Source organism: Theobroma cacao, chromosome 2, assembly GCF_000208745.1.
Source record: "Theobroma cacao cultivar B97-61/B2 chromosome 2, Criollo_cocoa_genome_V2, whole genome shotgun sequence".
NCBI lineage: Eukaryota > Viridiplantae > Streptophyta > Magnoliopsida > Malvales > Malvaceae > Theobroma > Theobroma cacao.
The window spans coordinates 11,045,673-11,066,336 of NC_030851.1; the positions used below are offsets into that span (position 1 = coordinate 11,045,673).

At 33.0% G+C, this 20,664-nt stretch overlaps 2 protein-coding genes across 11 annotated transcripts; both read right to left on the bottom strand.

Moving 5' to 3' along the window:
- LOC18608726 (O-acyltransferase WSD1) lies at positions 4,005-7,137 on the bottom strand. The gene is made up of 5 exons (XM_007043555.2): positions 6,865-7,137; positions 5,825-6,388; positions 4,833-5,192; positions 4,478-4,615; positions 4,005-4,361 (listed from the first exon to the last, which is right to left on the bottom strand). Exons 1-5 carry the CDS (start codon positions 7,084-7,086, stop codon positions 4,215-4,217), a joined length of 1,431 nt encoding a protein of 476 aa, XP_007043617.2. The 5' UTR covers positions 7,087-7,137; the 3' UTR covers positions 4,005-4,214.
- LOC18608727 (probable bifunctional methylthioribulose-1-phosphate dehydratase/enolase-phosphatase E1 2) lies at positions 9,636-18,859 on the bottom strand. 10 transcript variants are annotated; one of them, XM_018116075.1, is made up of 15 exons: positions 18,549-18,699; positions 17,387-17,567; positions 16,998-17,165; positions 15,035-15,373; positions 14,759-14,895; positions 14,247-14,342; positions 13,690-13,809; positions 13,019-13,108; positions 12,114-12,296; positions 11,826-11,981; positions 11,213-11,362; positions 11,014-11,115; positions 10,345-10,454; positions 10,147-10,265; positions 9,636-9,925 (listed from the first exon to the last, which is right to left on the bottom strand). In XM_018116075.1, the coding sequence occupies exons 3-15, from the start codon at positions 17,137-17,139 to the stop codon at positions 9,834-9,836; spliced, it is 1,836 nt and encodes a 611-aa protein (XP_017971564.1). In that variant the 5' UTR covers positions 17,140-17,165; positions 17,387-17,567; positions 18,549-18,699; the 3' UTR covers positions 9,636-9,833. The 10 variants fall into 10 exon arrangements, with proteins under 10 accessions (XP_017971564.1, XP_017971563.1, XP_017971562.1 ...); XM_018116074.1 differs by having other exon boundaries at positions 15,035-15,319; positions 17,013-17,567; positions 18,549-18,859; XM_018116073.1 differs by having other exon boundaries at positions 15,035-15,322; positions 17,013-17,567; positions 18,549-18,859.

The following is a 20,664-nucleotide window of genomic DNA, read 5'->3' on the forward strand; positions in this document are numbered from 1 at the left end:
GGTGTTTTTGTCTTTTTATTTTCTATTCCTTTCTTATTCCAAAATTATTGTTACCAACCAAACACTACAATAAGTCATAATAATTATTCCTGTTCTATTCCCTTTGTCATACCAAACTAAGTAATAACTATTCTATTCTATTCCCACCTCATTCTATTCCCACATAATAACTATTCTATTCCATTCCTGTCTATTCCGCCAACCAAACGTACCATCAGTCTTTTAGCAAATCTAGTTTAACAGGACATAAAAACCAAGAAACGCCTATACAACAAAACTATTCATTCACAATTTAGGACAAAACCCAAGAAGAAAGAAGAAAGGGAAAGAGGATTGCCGACAGGAAGAGAAAGAGGATTAAAGAGAAAAAAGAAAGGGGCGGGAAGAGAAAAAGAAAAGGAAAAATATTTTTGCCTCATGAAAATTTGTTAAAGTTCTAAAAAGAAAAACACTTTTCACATTTTTAAAATAAATTTTTTATTTTTTATTATTATATCGAATTAAACTTATAAAATATTATTTTTATTTATTAAAATTCTTATTTTGCATGAATTCCAATAAAATTCATCAATCATCAGCCAAATAAGTTCAAAGATAAAAAAAATAGAAATCTCTTTAAAATTTTATTATTATTATTGTAATAATTCTAGGCATTATTACAAAAAAAAATATTTTTAATATATACATTAATTATAAAAATAAAAATATTATGTTATTTTTTAATATTATTATTTATTATTTTAATTGCTTAAAGTTGAAAAGTTAAATTTTTTATTAAAATTTATAAATTTATTCAATTTATATGTTATTTATACATAAGGGTAATTTTGTCAATTTATATTACATTTCTTGTAAAGTACTTACAAACCAAACATTATAATGTAATCCTTTAAGTAATCACATTCTCTGCGATTATCACTTTCTATTGTTATACTAAACACTGCAAAGTTATATTCTCAGCAATCACATTTTCAACAATCATATACCTAGCAATTACATTCTCAGTAATCACATTTCTAGTAATATACCAAACGCAACTTAAATGTATCCATACATCACTATAAGTTAGCAAAAAAAAAAATAAAGACTTTTGGCGTTCTGCTTATTTAGAAAACGAAGGGAAATAAACTCTCTTCCGTTGCTTTCTAAACTTCACATCCCCCATTAATCAATGAAGCATATTTGAGGCACTTTGAAGCTTGGAAAACCACACTTGAGGTAAAGTTTAGCTTCCTAGAAGCTTAAATCTTCTTTTAATTAGTTTATAATTTGGAATTTGCATGTGTTGCTCTAGTTTAGTTGTCGTTTTCCTTTAAATTTGCTGGAAATTTGGACTTTGAGTTGAGTTGAGTTGATTCAACACTCAAGGTAAGGGTTTAAAGTATTTTGATCCTAGAACTAGAAACTAGGTTTGTAAAAATGAATAGATGGAAGTTGAACTAGTTCCTGAATGCTAAAAATGCTTGATAGCTAAGAGTTCAGCACTTGTATTCTATTTAGGGAAAGTTCAAAACTTCAAGATATTGTTGTTAAGCTGGAATCCAACTAGAATTGAAGAAAATGCAGTAAATTGTTGATTTTGCACTTTGGCTTATTTGTGGAAAAATATTGGAGCACTAAGATCTCGTTAGTAAGGATTGTGAGTTGTGTTGGTGATTTTTAGATGAGTGAGGCATTATTTAAAAATTAAGGTTTGATGTATGCAAGCATAAATGTATGCATGTGCGCTGCCATGGGATATCAATGGTTGATAAAATGTCTAGGTGGATTATGCCTAGGTCGATGGGTCAATGTGAGGTATATTATAGCTATGCTTAATAATAAAAGAAATTTCTTGAATACTGAATGAGCTACTTAGTGGTGATTGCACTTGGTTCTGATTGTTTTCGAGGCTAAGGTTTATTGACCATGCTAATGTGCTTACTCAAGTTATGGTTTGATACTCTTGTTTTGTGATTGCATATAAGCACTGTTGTTTTTTTTTTTTAAATGAATGTTACTTGTGAACTATGGAACTTGAACTGTAAAAGTTTATTGAGTTGCATATCATAGTTACGCATGTATGATATCAAATGGCGATGTTAACATTTTTCTGCACATGTGATGGTGACACAAATGTTGACAATGATTGGTTTCGTCCGATGAATGCTTTCTAGACGATGATATGGTTTAGTTAAAAGGTGCCACAGCCCCCGTGGTCTTGTTTACAGTCAGCGGCCTCAATCCCCGGACGTGTCTTGTTTACCCAAGAGTACCTTTCTTTTTGTCATCATCTTGTTAATAGCTCCTGGTTATTCAGAAGTTATGAGTAAACATGCACCACACTGGTATACTCTGATGAGTCGTGATGAATGTGGTAAGAATGTGATACGTTTGAATTGAGCCTAATAGAGGGTAAGCCGTTAAGTGAGCATGAATATACCCTAATGAGACTCGATGGAATATTTTCTATATGCGTGATATAATTGCATATCTTGTACTATTTGAATTAAATGATGTACCTTCGTTATGCTTGTTTGATTTACGCCTATCCACTGAGTTAATAGTGACTCACCCCAATTTTTGTTGCCATATGCACATAAATAGCTCGTAGGGGGTCTCGTGCGAGAAGCGAGTGGTTAATGTTTGTTGAATAGATTGACGCTTTTGACATCTAGTAAGAATCTTGATCTACAAGTCCCCTCTGCTGGTTTTGGGTATTAAGTTAGTTGTTTTATTTTGGCATTCATGTTGCCACTCTAATGTATAAACTACGGTTTATATTGTACGGGCTTGGACCCACTGTGTTAGCCAATACATGGCTATGTGAATGTTGTGTTAAGATACTTTTGTAGTATTATGTGCCAAAGAGCAATGTTTAAAACGTTTGAATCAAAGATACGAAATGCATATGTTGTGGCTGTGAAACCTTTGGACTTTTGTATTGTGGATGGTTTGGTTGGATATTTCTGTGGCTGGCTCGGGTCTTACAAGCTCTACTTTTTGGACTCGTATGTTGATCATGACCTCCAGATTTGAGTCGTGATAGGGATAATGAAGAAAGAAAGCCCTATGAGATAGCAATGGAGGAGAAAAGAAGAAAGAAAGGTAAGAAAAAATTTTTAAGAAATGAGAAAGTGTACTGGAGAAGCTTTCACGTACAGAACCCCAAATACCCCTTTGCAAAGATCAGAAGATCAACACAAATGTCAGACTTTAGACCTCTCTATATATGAGATTCATTGAGCAATCAATGAAATCAATGCAAAGACAATATAAGTTAACGGCCCAACCAGTTTAGATGAAAGATGGTCATCCATCGGATTTAATTAGGAGAATGGTCCATAATCAATCAAAGGGTTTGCTCTTGTGTCCCTGTATTTGCAGCACCAAAATTTTGATATAATTTCATTTTTTTAGATAAAAATTAAATTGAGATGATGCATTTGATTGGTTTGATTTCTGTTTGTTATTTTCCTTTTCCAAATGAATTAACACAACCAGTCCATTTAAAAAATCCCTACGAATTAATCCCCCTCCAAAAAGAAATAGAATAAGAATTAAAGAAATCTTTTTAAAATAAATAAAAAAGATTAATGTTTTAAAACGTTCATGAATTATTTAAAAAAATTCAAACTTTATTTTTTTTATTACGTATAATCGAACTTTTATATTTTTATTTTAAATAAAATAAACTTTTATAATTAATGGTTGATTAACTACTATTAATCAAAACGTTATTTGTCATTTTATATTCACGTGACAATGATATGATGTTGATATGAAAAGTCAAAATGTCATATAACCATGTTATTATGCCGTATAAACATGTCATTCCACAACCCTTTATTATACATTTATATGTCATATCAATATCACGTAATATAAAATCACAAATAACAATTAATCAACTGTTAATTATAACAATTTATTTGATATAAAATAAAAATATAAATAGTTATTTAAATTTTCATGAATAATTTTAAGATTTTTTTAGATATTATGTCAATAAGAATACAGCGATAAATGGATTTATAGTAACAGATGAGAAAAAAAATTAACATAAAAAAGTTTCCTTTAATATGGAAACCACTTGTAAAATATAAGCTCGGCGTTAGAAATTAGATTTGCAGTGACATTTCCAATGTGACGGACTGATGGGTCAGAAATCCAGTTGTTTAAATTTGAAAGGACTGATATTTTGGAATGCTTGCCCTTCACGTGCTATCTGATCTTTAAGCAATTGCTTGTGCAGCCTTGAGCATCATCTGAAAAGCATTTTCGACAGATGACTTGAACTTTTGCGGATCTACGAAGTCTTTCTCTGTTCCGATGGCAACTGTCAGCTTTCCCATGTAACTCACCATTGTTATGGTAAGACTCTGCAACTCCATGAAATAAGCAATATATTATAAGCGCTTAAAAGCTATATGATGATTGATATGTGTGAGTTTTAGAACAAAGAATGAAATAATTTAAGAAAACAACATTCACAAACCTGAGGCACACCAACCACCATAAAGTACAAGCTTTTAACTGGATGATCAGCCAATGCCATTCGTTCCACCGGTCCAATCAAGTTTGAGATTGTCATGCTGGAGTTCTTTAGGGTGCTATGGATGTATTTTGCCGTTGCCTGTTGTTTCAATGTCATCATATATATTTACCTCTCTTTAGTAGGCTTTAAGCAAACCAACATGCATAACATGTATTGTTTCCAATTCACAACTTAATTACACAATTAAGTTGAGTAATTGGTTCAACTTTAAAGGGTTCAATCTATTTTTATCAAACATATCACATTGATTAACAAAATTCATGGCTGTGTAAAAGCAAGGACGAAAAGAACATACCTCAGGACCTCTATATTTCCTCAAACCCTCAAGAAGCTGACCAGTAAAAAAAACAGCTTTAGAGTTTCTCTTTCTCTGGATCAGTTTCTGTGCTTTCCAAATAAATTCAAGCGGATTGCAAGATTCGGCAGTACTTGCTAATTCGGGTAATGAAACATGCAGGAACCCAAATTGGTTTCCCCATGGTGAGTCTGCATCAGGTTTGACCATATCCTTCACTGACTTGTACCCTCCAATGGTCCTAGTGTTGAGCAGCACAAGCGCAGTGGAGTTTCCATTGCTCAACTTATCGCTGCTCGTTCCTTGCATGTATAATCGAGTCCCAAAGAAAATTATTCCCGTAATTGCATCATTTATTGTCTGTTAATTAGTAACAAAAAGAAAAGTAAGAAGAAAACCTTGACGAAATTTTAGCTCAAATAAAAGACCTCAGATATCTGAGTTTATATTAATATAGCCACTATCCAATAAAACGAATGGTAAAAACCAAACATTAACATTTACCATACCAGTAAAATATTCTTACTACTAGAATTTTAGACGATTTTGATGAATATATTTAGTATAATCATTCTAGACCTATTTACTAGGGGCCGGCCTGGTAACTTTTGTTTTCCCTTCAGTTGGCGAAAGAACAAATATGAAATGGTGAGTAAAAAACAAAATCAATAACTGATGGGGGGCAAACCATTAACTATTGCATCAACTACCAGATTTTTTTTCCCAAGATGCAGATTTGAGATTCCTATATGCATTTGCTCCCTATATAATTGACCTCTGTTATAGATTAACTAATACGTACGGTTTAGAGATGTACTAATAGATGGGTAAATGTTAATAAATGTTGAGAATATAAAAAAAAAAAAGAATCAATTCTTACGTTCTTTTTTAATTAAATGCACAACGACAAGAGAGAGGTGGATGGTCCAACAATTTAATGAGTTGTTTAATGTGCATTTGATGCGAGCTAAAAGCTAGAATGAAACACATACCACTCCAAGCTTAGTCTTGATTTGTTTGATGTGATCAAGAGAGAATGTCATGGTTGAAATTACAACCGGCTTGAACTGTACACCGGGATCCCCAGATCTTATCATGGTTCTATCATCTTCTAGAAAACTGCTTTTCAAAAGGCTCCATCCAAAATCTGATATAGTGTTGAAGGCTGAGTACAAACTCCTGAATACGCTGTTACTGTTCTCGGAAAGATTTGGGGCAGAACTAAGTGCAGGAAATGTCAAGGGAACGGAAGGATTCTCAGCTCTTTGTAGACAGGAAAGAAGAGCACCCATGAGAGAATAGCCGTCGCCAAGCGCATGATGAAGCTTGAATATCAGACTACCAGCCGCATTGCTGGTAGTGTACTTGACGATATGAATATTCCATAGTGGTCGGTTTTGTGGGAGCTGTTCCGTTGCTATCTTTGACAGATAGTCGCTTAGATAGTTGTCATAAGACTCTGGTGACAATCCAGGGGGGAAAACAGGGACGTTTACATGATCTACCAGCTTCACTTCAACCTTCTTCCACTGCTTTGCTCCATTTTCATCTTGAACCTGTTCTCATCGGTTCAAAAAATTAGCACCATTGATGGAGGAGTTGCATTCTTGCATGTAATAAGTTGTCTACAGCTTCCATAAATGAAGGCTAAAAAGTTTTAAAGAAACATTGGTTATGGCTTATTAAGACATAGGATCCGAAAACAGTCAAAACTCCGCTTGAAGTGAAGCCTCAACTACTAGGAGATATGCCCAATAAAACTCCCTCTCTTAAACCGAACAGCATAATGAAAAACAAAATACTACGAATAAGCATATATAAACATTTCCTGTAAACACTTGGCTGTTACTATCACTTAGCAGCCCCTGAAAGCTACACCAAGTCAAAACTAGCTCGTCGACAGTGGAGATCTAGCACGTGTGAACGCAGACAGGTGAAGTGCTACACGCACACAGGTGAATTGATACATAGACTGGAAAATTTATGAAGAGAAAATGAAGTAGGATATATATATTTATATATATATATATACCATAACGGAGGAGAAGCGAGGATTAATAGGAAGGAAGACATCTTCAAGCAATTTCATGGTTGGGGAATCATCGATCGGGATTTCGGAGTCCAAAACACCAAGAACGCCAATGGACAACGCAGAGCTGTTGAAATACTGTCCAGTGGGACTGACTGGCTCTGAATACTCTCCTTCTTCTGCATTCAAGGCCATGGCATTCTTGTATTGAGCTTCACTACCCATGTTGAAGTATAACTCCTTATTTATGCTAAATGCGGAAGCAACAACAAATGCTTGAAGCCCTTTGGGTTGTCCTTTAAATATTCATCCCATGTGAGCAGGGAGGAGGGTAGCATCCCCAAAAATTTTAAAATTATTTATTTATTATATATTTTTTAATTTTGTCTTCTTTTTTATTTATATTTAATTTTTTTATTTTTATTCTATTCACTAGTTTTTATAATTTTTTTTTAAATTTTTACTAATCATAAGCATGTTCTTTTTTTTATTATGTGAATTTTATTTTTACAATTTTAGTCTTTAAAAATTAAAAAACTATTATATAATTTTTAAATATAAATTATAATATTGCATTCTTGTCTATGGCTTTAAATTTTATCAAAATATAATTTTTTATTGATTTTGATTAATAGATTAATTTATTTTGTTTTGATTTTTCTAATTTTTACAATAATTATAAATAGAATCTTTTGAATAATAAAAATTATAAGTAGAACAAAGTGAATAATGAATCTTTTATGCATAATTTAGTGAATGTCAAGAGACAAGCTTTGTTCTGATATCGGACAAGTGGGGTGGTAGAGTTGGATTCTTGGCTTGAAATAACGGTCGGCAGAGATAAAGGTTGGACTCTCTCTGGTAGCATTTTTATTGAGTTGAATGATGATTTTTTATGGCTTTGACGTTGGATTTTGTTACCAACTATCATTGAAAGTTGAAACTGATCCTCAACCCAGGTTGATCTGACAGATGTCATTTTTTCTGGAAATTAGGCATCAATGTCTAGCTTATGAAACTTGAACGAGTTAACCTGTTTGATCTGCGACCCTCGTGAACCACTTTATTGTTATGACAATATTTGGATCCAAATATTTGGGAGGTCTTGTATTTATTTATTTGGATCAAAATTTTAACTTTTATTTCTTTTCATCTTAATCCTCTCAATAAAAATTGACTAACTTCTTCGCCCCTACATGTGATTCAACCATGCATCTAAGATGTGAGCAATGTTGGTGGTTGAATAATTTGCCTTTCGGCTTTCATCAGTTTTTGCCGGCAGATGATTTGATAAAGCGACTATAAAAGTAGGGTGATGCAGTTGAAATTGATGATGCTCATCAATGCTATAGGCAGGTCGCAGGTGGGGTTAAACTTATTGATGCAACCATATTCCACTGTAACAAAAACAAAAAAAAAAATCATCACGGAGTTTGGAGGTATATATTAGTAAATCTAGGTTTGAAGCACTGGCGTGAAAAAGTAAAAAATGAAATGAAATGTTGCGAGTCAAGCATTCCTGAAAAGTGACAATCCAATTCCCAGCTATCACGTGGTAAATCAAACTTTAAGACAACGTACCGACGCGTTTCCAAAATCTATGCGGAAAATGCTGTGGATTAAAGAGGGTCATTGATTGGACGGCTGTATCTGTTCCAGGCTGCCTTCTCACCATTATTCTTGTTATATCAGCTTACTTTCATTTTCACAAACAATGACGTAAACCAAATTGCTACCTAGTATAATTTGTGGCAACTATAGAATAATTATCCAAAAATAACATTTGATTCACAAATAAAAAATATAATATAATAATTATTTTGTAAAAGTAAAAGTAAAATAATTATTACGTAATTTAATATGATAAATGAAATCCAATATAAATAATTATTATGATTTATTACAATATTTAGTTAATAAAAATAATTTTAAAACCAAATTTTTATTATTTTTAAAAATTAATATTTTATTTATAATTTAAATATTATTATGATTATTTATTTTTAAATATTAATAATTTTAATTTATTTTAAAGTATTAAAAATTGATACTTTAAATATTAATATTTTATTTATAATTAATTTGTTACTAAGGTTATTTATTATATTTTTAAATATTAATAATTTATATTTTATTTAAAATATTAATAATTTATCATTTAAATATTAATATTTTATTTAAAATTTAATCATTAATATTATAAAATACTATTATTTTATTTATAATTTAAATATTATTATGATTAGTTATTGTTATTGTATTTTATTTTTACATATTAATAAGTGGTAATTTAAATAATAATATTTTATTTATAATTTAATCATTAAAATGGTTAAAATATTAATGCTTTTAATTCATTTTTAAATTCACAATATTTTATAATATATAATTAAAAACTTTAGCTTTTTATTATTATAAGATTTATTTTTTCTTTATTTTCATTTTTCATTTTTTAATTTATATTTTTACTTCATAATTTAAAAATCAAAATTTTAAAATATTAATATTTTATTCATAATTTAAATATAGTATAATTAAAATATTAATAATTTTAATAATTTTTATTTTTAATTTAAAATATTAATTTTATAAATTTAAATTCGTAATTTTTGAAAATAAGGACATTTTAATTCAAAATATTTAGACTTTATTTTCATGGGTGTGGAATAACTAATACCGTAGAGAAGGTGGTATTAACTATTCCAAGCTTTTTCCAAGTTTTGAAGCCTTCCTCCAAAAACAAACCAAATGAGGAGAGAAAATTTTTTAAGGAATAAAGGGGGGAATGGCTAAGCCAAACATGCAGTAAATGCAAGTGATATAACTTCCTGTTCTTGGGTTGCAGAAACTACATGATAAAAACCAATAACAAGGGCAAAACCCTATATACAGGAACAAATATGCTTGACTTGACTACATTACACCAAATTATGAAATGGATCATTAGATTATAGAAAAAAAGAACATGGTTCTTATATTTCCAACAAGGATGCAATTGTTCTAAACCCATGATTCTGCGGGAGAGGTCCATTTCCTGGACGGATGGAGATTATCACTTCCAAACCTGAAATGTTGATTAACACAAGTATAATATCTTAAGAGTTATATTCCAATTCAAATTATGTTCGCATATCAAAACTTCAGAGAAAAACCTTGCAAGAGAAGCTATTCTATTCAGGTAAATAATACTCCATACTTGATGTGGTCTATGGCCAACATCACTTTTAATAACCAAGGTTATTTGAAGGAGTAAAGTTTAATTTAAGAATCAGAAACAGCAAGTACCTGCAGCCCTGGCTGCCTCAGCTTCCTGAAAGCGATCTGTTACAAATAACATGTCTGCTGGTCTATCAACTCCCACAGTTTGCAAAATCTCAAAATAACTATGCGCGACTTGTTTGTTTCTGCATGTTGAGATTAAAGAAGCTTTACCAGCTAGAAGAACAACTATCTTTTATAAGCAGATAAGCAAAGAGAACTTACCCCACTGTGGTATCAAAAAACCCACACAAGTATTTTCTCAAGTCCCCATAGTTAGAGTTAGCAAACAAAAGTTGTTGTACTTCCCTGCTACCACATGCGAATATGTACACCTTAAATAAGAGTAACAGTAATAATTAGCTAGTCAGAACATTTGAGTAAAAAATTCAAAAGAAGGTAATTCATCCACTTATTTCATGAAATAAAATTGGCCAGTTACATCTCCAAGTGCACTTAAATCAAAACAAAACAAAACTATCAGTCAACCTAAACATCTCAAGCTTAGACAATATTAACCAAACGGACATATATATGAGATAGAGATAGAAAGAATAGAGAACAAGTGAAGGTGAAACCAAAGTTAATCAAATTGATTGTCAAATGATTAATTATAGCCTCAAAATTAAAAACCTACATCATTTCATGGAAAACAACGAGATAAAGTAAAGATGCATTGCGTGGAATTCACATTATCATATTTATAAACCAATCAACTATAAAATGGATATGGCAAAAAATCTGTCTGCCTGTCTGATAACACAAGCAATTAAAGCAAGAAGGAAATGTAAAATGAACATTTAAAAACCTATTCATCATAGAAGATATGTTGCAAACTGCAGGAAACACAAATTTAATAATCAATAAAAATTTAGTGAACAAATTCATATGTACCTTGATGCCTGAAGCATGCCACTTCTCAAGAGCTTCAGGTACGTCCTCGAATACAACAGCAACCAACTCATTGCTTTGAAATCCAGTTCTCCATATACGACCCTGTGCAAAATAAATTAAAAAAAAAAAAAGGAAACATGTTACAAACAAGATCCAAATGGGAAAAAGAAGCCCTTGCAGTAAACTTTAATTTGCTTACTTCTAGTTGTTTTAGGGAAGTGACCTTCCTGTCAGTGTTAATCATAGCTTCAACATTAGCAGCCAAGGAAGCAATCACTAGCTCTTTCCCAACATAATCTGGAGGTATAGGCACAGCTCCAGCAACACCTTGTTCCAGATCCTCCTGTATCTGCAAGGTAAGTTGGGTCCATTTAACAACATTTTATCTGCTAAGCTGCATTTTGGTGCATTTAAATTAAAATTTAAGAATCAAAAATTGTTTAAATAGCAATTTGAAGGCCCATAGACAACATGCATAACAAACAGTTTCCTTCTAATTCATAGTGGAAGCTTTAAAGCACTCAACCAAGTAACTGGAAAGGGGTAGAGGAGGGGGATCATTCCAAAAGCACCTTACCTCAATTAACCTTGAGTAACAATAGCAATACTTCAAAAGGGAAAAAAAAAAAAATAGTAAAAGCTCCTCCTCCTAGGTGTACACTTTCTAGTCTACATAACAGTAGATATTACTTCCAGCAAAATGTGCATCATATTCTAAATAAAACCTCGATTCCATAAAAGTCAGTCACAAATTGCATTGTTTTTTGACCACCAAAACTCTAATAGCAATAAATAAAAGCATGAAACCTTACTTGGGAGCGCAGCAGGTCAATATCATGCTGAGTTTCTTCAGTGTCATATGTCATTGCTAAATGTTTTCGCACATTATCATGGGCATAGGGAAAGAGAATATCAGTCACGAATGACATAGGGGTCACTGTCCCTTCAACAGTAAGGAGTAGACAACGCTGCACCATAAACTGAATGAGGTTGAAAACAATAGCCATATCCAGCATTCTAGTAGCACTTGTTTTAGAAAGCATAGAAAATGGTAACATATTCTAAATGTAACATTTATTCTTGGATGGAGAGCAACCTACCTGAGAAGGCTCAATCATGTAATCCAGACCAAAAGTTCCCACCTTTGGACCCCTACTGGAATTCCCAGCACATCCCCAAAGTCCATTTACATTGCGTAGGGGACCATGATTTGGACTGGACCAGTCCAGCCCCAACTGATGAAGCTTGATAGCAGCATCAAAAAGATAATGATAGCATTCAGCCTGGGATAAAGGCACGCATATTAGTATTAGGGCACCTTACAAGTTCACTATGTTCAGAAAATAGCAATGTTCAAACTCAAAGTGTGGTGGAGTGCAATTCACAATAACAGGATCAACAAGCATGCTGCAATAGAATATCATCAAATGCAACATTTAATTTCTAATTAAAGAAGACCTATAGCAGAACAGAACTATGTAGAAAATTTCAAAGTACATGAAGCCACACATTAAAAAGAAACACAAGGAGTGCATCAGAAAGTTCATTGATGCTTTTCAGAGCATAAAAAATAACCAAAAATTATTGAAGTGATAGCAAAGAAATATCATTCCCTCTTTTTCTTTGATATCCATTATTTCCAGAATTTTTGAGTTATTTTACCTATTACTAGGTTAAAGAGTCCATGCATTTCTCATACCAAATGTAGATCCACACATCCACCATATAAAGACCTAATTATCCTCTGCATTACATTATTAAATATTGCTTTAATGTGAAAAATTAACCATAAGTTATTCAAATAATTTGCACAATTGAGGCTCATTTTCAGAACCATGTGTGCCCATTTAACCCGACAAGCAGAAATATACTATTTTGTTAAAGAAAGAAAAGTTAGAGAAAATGTTATTTGAGTTAAGTTAAGATTTTTAAGATTATAATATTCCACAAGCATATCTAAAAAATACAATGGCAACTAGAAAAAATGCTTTTCAATAAACTTGACCTGAGTTTTGGTGCTGATCCATGAATCTCCCCATATATACACTCCGTGGTTGCGAACAAGTACGGCTGTTGTTTTTGGATATGCTCTCATCTATAAGATAGAGGGTTTAATAAGTTGCAAAGGTGAGTTCCACCACAAGACTAACAGAAACAAACCAGACATTTCTTTGCAAATTCTAAAGACGTCACTTAAACATGGGCATATAAAATATAATGAAATCATTATTCAATGCTACTCCATTTCTGGACAAAGGATCAAATATATACAGCTCTGCATCCCACTTGAGGATATAAAAAGATTACAGGGTTAACAGGAAAGAAGGCTCCCCTATTGCTAAATTTAGCAGAGTTAAGTTTGTAGAAGCAAGCAAACAATAGATTGTCAACGGCAGGAACAAACTAAATAGCAGCAGCTTATGAATCGGAAATTAAAAAATCCTGGGAAATATCCTAATATTCATACAAAGGTTGTATTGTATTTATTAGAAACAAAATAAGACATCAATCATGAAAAACTTTTTATAATGATTCTATGATCTTTTTCTTAATTATCATGTTGGTTCCTTACAGGTCGACCCACTATTAAACACAGAACAATATGAGTAAAATCCTAGTTAGCAGCCACTATGCCAAGAGATTTTCACTACAAAGTTAGTTACTGTTGGATTATACCGCTTCTGTAAGAGATTCTGTGAGCTCTCCTTCATGGGCAGTGTTCTCAATTATTGGGACCACAAGTTCATCATGATAACCATGGCCTTGAATTCCTTTTATCATTTCCATATGAGTAATCTGAAATTTTCAGAAGAAAATAAAAGTTTAGATAGATGTATTACCGCATATAAAACAGCACCTATCTAGATGATAGATGTTCAGGCCCAATAATGATGCAACACCAGACTTCTAAACTCACCAGTTAAAACGCCAACATTTTCTTCTGTGCAGAATTTGAAGAATTCGCAAATTCAACAGATTTAATATTATAGATTACGCATATCGAACAATAATGTATGTAGTGAAATTATACTCAGAACGTGATTTGCACCAGCACCAAAGATGAATAAAAGAGAGGGTAACTACACTGTACAAATAGTAATGTATGCCCAGAGAAGTATCATAAATGATCATTTAAAAAAATCACAAATGAGGGAGAAATAGAAACACAAAGGGCTGACATTTTACTTTTGTCTGAATCCTAAATTCTCAAGGATTATTGGTTAACACATTACTCGGAACTCCTTTGAGAAAGGATTGATCATTGTAACAAGACAAGCCTCCAGTCCATGACTGTGGACAACAGCCCCAGCATTACAGATTTCATAAACCTGGAGATCAAAAAAAAAAAAATTTTATACCTTTGTAGGCAAAAGTAAATTAGACAAGTAGAGTAAAAATATATCACCCTGCTACATATTCATGGTTGTTTTTTTATCTCCAACCACACGAAATCAAAGGCTGATCAAACTTTTTTATTCAAGGGTTTCATTTGGCCCACAAAAAGTGCTTTGGAGTTGGGACATCAACTACCTTGATTACAACGTCTGGAGCCAGCCAAATCAAAACGTTTAAGTGGTCTAAAAAACAAGACTGAGAATTCACTTCTTGCTTGAAAAGATAATAACAGAATCCACATTAACATTCAAAGGAAGAAAGACTGTTGAAACAGAATTTAGATGATATGAATAACACAAACACTTAAACAAATGCAAAACCATAAAAAAATTCCAATAATAACAAGCACCTTCATGAAGAGAGGAGCACAGTCGGTGCACTTTGGAGGTTGATAGGGATACAGCTTCAAAGGAGGTGTTGACATTATAAATCCATCTGAAGATAACACATACATACCCTCCGCTACCATTCTCTCCATCTGAACACCTAAGCCACAAAAAGTGAAACGTCACTTCAACAACATGAAAGCATGCAACTCATACATTAATGCCATGCCAGTACAGAAGTAAACATGGACTTGATAAAGCATCAACACACTGTTATTTACGTTAAAAAAAACACTTACCAGAAGGAGACATGACGATGAGCTGATGGTGTCTAGGAATGGAGCCGTCATGCACCCTAATAGTGATGCTCCCCCCAGTACCCGCAAGCCAACCAAGCGTATAAAAATGTTGGCACAGCTCTGCCACTAAAGCTTTTGTCTCAGTCACTTCTTTGCTCTCCACGTACGCCTGTGACATTGCAAAGCTGTTATGCACCATTGGCTGAGCCTGTGTCACTGTCGCTGCAACACCATTGGTGTTCATCGTCTCCGTCGATGATGAACACGACACCTCCGCTTTCTTGCCTTCTAAAGAAACTGGAGGTTTAATTAGTAGGGTCAAATTTGTAGCTTTTTTTTCTACAAAAGAATGAAGAAGAAAAGAACAGAGAAAGTCAGAAAGAGGGCAATAAATTCATGGCGCCTTACGCTTCTTTGGGATTTAAACTAGGGGGGATGTTTAGAGAAGCAAAACAATGTTTTCTATAGCCTTTTCCTTTCCCTCCCAATTAATACCGACGTTTTGACTTTTGACGACACATTGCATGCAACACGTTTTAATGTATCGGCACGTATATCACCAACGCCCTTCTGGTTGTCCCCAATAAAGTACACAAACACGGGCCTAAAGCCCAATTTTATGAGGCAGTTTAGCCTATGAGCGAATTACTACTATATTTGGACCAAGAAGAAACCTAGGACCAGCCCATGTACTCATTTTCTTAGCAAAAGGTCTTGAGGTCCGTGCTGACCATCCTTCTATTGTCGCTATGTGAACTGCTGTAACTTTCCATCAGCAGGTCAAGATCTGGATTTCACACCTAGAACTTAATCTTATGCTCCATATACTCAGGAGACGGTACTCATTTTGTTAGAGTTTCATTTGGATCTATGATTTGCTTCCACAATGCTGTCACCATTAAAAAAACACATCCTTAAGGGTTCTTTGAAAGCAGAAAAAAACTTTCGCCTCAACAAAATGGATGGTATTGACAGCATAGCGAAATGTGCAGTTCATTGCTTCAATAAAAACCCATATCCAAAAGTCGCCTTAATAAAAGTTGTTGTGTACCCCACCCCACCTTGTCATTGATTCCAGAGGTTGATAAAAATCTTCTACCGACTTTTTCTGTATCAATCAAGGTGCAGTTGGTAATGTATGACAAATAACAGAGTAAATAACCCTGCACTGGTATACCCTAGTAGTCAGATTGTTGTTGCATTTGATAAGCTGCAGATAGAACAGAATTGTAAAAGAGATAGGAACTACTGCAGAACTCAATTCAAATTTATATATATCTAATAAATGACAAGGAAGACAACTGCAAGTAGGAGAAAGGATGATAGATCCAGCTGATGAAACCCATTAATCAACATTCAAAAGATCATAGATGAAGAAAATCACGCCTCATATCCAAGAATGATATAACAATCAGAAAGCTTCAAATGGCTTGCAGCCTTTATAGCACCAAATGTCTCCATCTTTCAGCTTAGCATAAGTAATAAAGAAATCATGTTGCCCTTACTTGGTGCTAAAGTGAAAGTAAAATTTGTGAACTCTTCTTCAAGCTCACTAACAAACTACAACTGAGAAAATCAAAATGACTTTTCAAGGGCGTCTTTGAACAAGTAGTTCGTCTCAGAAATAATACTTTTTCGCTTGCAAGGGGATGCCAGACTTCTTTTGCAGGGTGAGGATCTTTCACTCACATGGATTTAAGTCGTTTCCTTGTGAAGGAATAGATGAAACAAACTGCCACATCCACATCTTAGCTTCTATGTGGCAGTAGGTGCATGGAATGCTAAAGCTAATTTGGCTACAAAACACACCAACCCCAAACTAAAACTCCCAAAAGACCTCATAATTTTGATTAGGCATGTGGAACTGGAAAGCTTAACTTAAATTCTATGAACCTGTGAGTACTATAAAGTTAAATTTGGGGTTGAAAACGCAGAACGCTTATTAAGGGATATTGCAACAAACCTTGAATGTCCTCACCTGATAAACTCCCTCGACGGATCTTAGCTTTGACATTGTAAACATTCCTTGAATCCGATACAAGATTTGGATTTCTTTGCCTTAACGCCTTGAGGATCTGGCGTGGCCGTTTTCCAGCCGCACTCATGTCCCTTATTATCAATACCTCCTCTTCTGTAAAACGACGGCAAGAAGGATGGTCAGAAGTATTAGAAGGTTCATGATTGTGTTCTCCATTTTTAACCGTGAGTGTCCATACATCATCATCCTTTTTGCCCACAACTTCAAAAGGACAATTTGTCAGGCGAGAAGCATTCTTTCTTTGGCGCATGTTTTCACCATTCTTAAGCCTTTTACGATAAACACCACCTCTATCACAAGCAACAGTCACATACCTATCCTTTGCAGAATCCCTAATGGATACCATATATCCTTGGGTCAATGCAAAGTCACGGACATGTTTGAGCAGTTCTTCACGAGACTGAAAAGTTCCTCTTGTTGGTGGTAGCATCTTCTTTTCTTGGTTATGCTCATTTTGATCTTGAACTTCCATGTCCACAAGTTCAGAGGAAACAACTAGACAAGAAAATTTTATGCAAGCTTAAGAAAAATAGAAAGAAAGTACAGAAGATGGTTTGAAACACAGTTCACACTGACAAGCAAACCATATTTAACTTAATTTTTAGTAACCATGCAATATTCAGTGTCTCGTAAGAATGGTAACAGTAGAATTGAAGATGTTTTACAATTCTAATAGCAACAGCATTTAAATTTACAATAAAGCATATAAAATCACCATAGAAGTATCCCACCACAATAAGACACTTAGTTTTTGTTAATCTACTAACAGCTTATATAAAAAAGTCATTTTTATACAGTATTCTGAATTATTGTTATTTCCTTCATTGACTATTCCTGTATTCCATATGTCTTTTCAGCGGCAAAAGGAAAAAATTAAATGAATTTCAAACTGGAACACGGTCATATATGTTTAAGTATGTTTCAGGGGAATAACTTCATTTTTGCAACAAACTCCTATATCAATATACAGTTTCTTCTTTTCATTGGAGCCAATTAGCTCAACTTTTGAAGAGTACAAAATCGAACAGGAAAATTATCTTAAAACGATAATGCTAACCGCCCCATACAGCATATTTTGGAGCCAATTAGCTCAGATTTTGAAGAGCATAAAACCAAACAGCCAACGCCAATCTTTGCAGCCTCAGTTCTTTGTGATACTTTAAAATGCGAAGAACCCATTAACAAAACAACTGAAGCGGGCCCTTCTTTTCAGCAGAACCAAAAAAATGTACTTAAAGATAACTAAATCCTATCTGGGTCATAACAATTTACTCTTCCCATTGCTCAAAATCAAAATCAAATTCTCCTAAAGTTCCACCAAAATATTCAATCATACTTAAACTTTGATTGAATTTTATTCATGTATAACCAAACGAATTAAAGGTTTAAAATTCACAGGAAATTAAACGGAAAAAATATTAAAGTTCAATTAAAACCGTTATTTAACGACGGTGAGAGCAGGAGAATATAGCATACCGTTGAGAGTTAAAACATTAAAGTGATTTTCATGGCTGAGGAAGAAAACCGTAGCAGAGTAATCTGGGGCGTGATTGATGAAGACGCGTTGAAAAGAGAAGAGTCGGCTGGGTGATACCGTCGGTGATGGGGTGGTTTTGGTGGAAGCAGTGAAATGGAGGGAAATTTGATGGATATAAGAATGGGACGAAAGAAGAACAAAAAAACAAAGGAAAAAAGGGGAGAGAGGATTTTTCCAAGGGAAATGCGGGTATTGCCAAGGAAGGTTTCTGAGATCGCAAGGAGATGTGCTCTTTCTCATTTTTAACCTCCCTTCATGGGGGCCTTTCTGTCCTTTCATTTTCACTTGGGATAATTAAAATTTCATTCCTCCGGCTGTCAAAATTAAAACCAATATTTTATGCCTTTTGCCTACAAGAAATGTAAATTAGCTCGCCATTTAGAGGGATAAATGGCCATCCATTGATTTTTTTTAATGAAAATTAAAAAAACAGTTAAGATTAATTTATTTGGTTGATGTTTTTATTATTTGTTTTTGTTTTTGTACTTTTACTGCTTCTATAAAAAAATAATAATAATATCAACCAAACAAAATCTAATGAAGTGCATAAACAATTAAAGAGAAGATACATCACACACTAATCACTAATCAACATATGCTTTTGTAAGGTATTCAATTTCTTCCTTTTGAAAAAATGCCAATGGTATTTAATTAATATTTTATGAAGAGATTGCTAACTTCTTTAATTTGGCAGATGATTAACGATAATTTTTTTAAATAAATTAAATGATATATTCACGACAAAAAAAAAACCAAAAATTCACCTCTGAAAGATTTACAAGTTGATTCAAGTATGTTGTTCTCAATTTTGAGAATAACAATCCTCAATCATCACAGCACCCTATGTCCAAAAAGAGCTATACTTGCCATCCTATTCCTGCCAATTACCCTCCCCAAACAAAAGAGAAAACACAAACAGCCCCTTGACCTTTCCATTAGACAAAAGAGAGCTATTCCAACCACCGGTGACCCCATTTGATAAAATTCAAAATAACAATATTGTACAATCCAAAATGACAGAAGCCAACCCTCCACAGCAACATTACCCATATCCAACCAGAGGCAAATCATTCAAGCACTAGAAACCTCACACTTGACCATTCAGTAAAGCAGTCACAACAATCACACACAAACCATCAGTTCACACAATAAAGAACCATACCATTGGTTAACCCAGCACCCTGATGAGGTCCTGAGCACATTGAACTCCAACTTTAACAGTAATGATAATATTAAAATTAATTGAATACATAAAAGATTTAAAATAAATATTTAAAAATAAAATAAGAACATGTTTGACTTAACTTTTTTTAACTTAAAAGTTATTATGAAATTTTTTTAAAAAATAATAGTTTTTAAAATTAAGTTAAAGTTGTTTGGGAAGCTATTTAACACAATAAATTATATAAACTCTAATTTTGATTAAAATTACCATAAAAAGTATTTATGTCATATTCAATCACCTAATAAACCAAATCGGAATAAGTTTGTTTCGAGTTTATATACGATTTTAATTCTTAAAATCAAACAAATCCATAAAGAAATGGAACAACTTTCAAACTTGTATAGTAGTAATAATATTAGAATTTTTTGATGAAGAAAAGAGAAAACCTTTAAATAGTATCTGAATGCAACTTTGAATTTTGAGTCCTCTTTTCTCTTAATCTTTGTAAGAACAAAAAAAAATCCTAGATTCCGCTATTCTGTTGTTAGGTGTTTTGTTTTCTTTTTCTTTTTTAAGGAGTCTTTATGGAGAAAGAGAGATGATGATTTTTGTATTGGAGAATGGTGATTTGCAAAGAGAGAGAGAGAGAAAAGAGGGAGATTGATTGTAAAAAATGGATATTTCTTGAAAAGTTAGTGTATTTTTAAAAGAAGAGAACAGAGAGCTCTTCTCTGGAGCTTTTTTTTTTTTAAGAACTTTTTTCTAAAATTTTGTTCTTTAAAAAAATCTTTTTTTCTTTTAAGAATTTCTCAAAAATCTTGTTTGGCCTTACTTTTTACTTTTAAAAAGTAGAGAATATGAAAAAAAACCAAGCCAAACAGGTATTAAGT

What these genes read in the sequence shown, in the direction of transcription:
- LOC18608726 (XM_007043555.2), bottom strand. Translation starts at nt 7,086, where the DNA reads ATGGGTAGTGAAGCTCAATACAAGAATGCCATGGCCTTGAATGCAGAA. An exon ending in TCAAGACTAAGCTTGGAGTG is followed by an intron (nt 5,193 to 5,824) that starts GTATGTGTTTCA and finishes ACTAATTAACAG; the next exon opens with ACAATAAATGATGCAATTAC. An exon ending in TGGTGGTTGGTGTGCCTCAG is followed by an intron (nt 4,362 to 4,477) that starts GTTTGTGAATGT and finishes ATGGAGTTGCAG; the next exon opens with AGTCTTACCATAACAATGGT.
- LOC18608727 (XM_018116066.1), bottom strand. Translation starts at nt 18,849, where the DNA reads ATGAGAAAGAGCACATCTCCTTGCGATCTCAGAAACCTTCCTTGGCAA. An exon ending in ACATGATTGAGCCTTCTCAG is followed by an intron (nt 11,982 to 12,113) that starts GTAGGTTGCTCT and finishes TTTATGGTGCAG; the next exon opens with CGTTGTCTACTCCTTACTGT. An exon ending in TTGACCTGCTGCGCTCCCAA is followed by an intron (nt 11,363 to 11,825) that starts GTAAGGTTTCAT and finishes CTTACCTTGCAG; the next exon opens with ATACAGGAGGATCTGGAACA.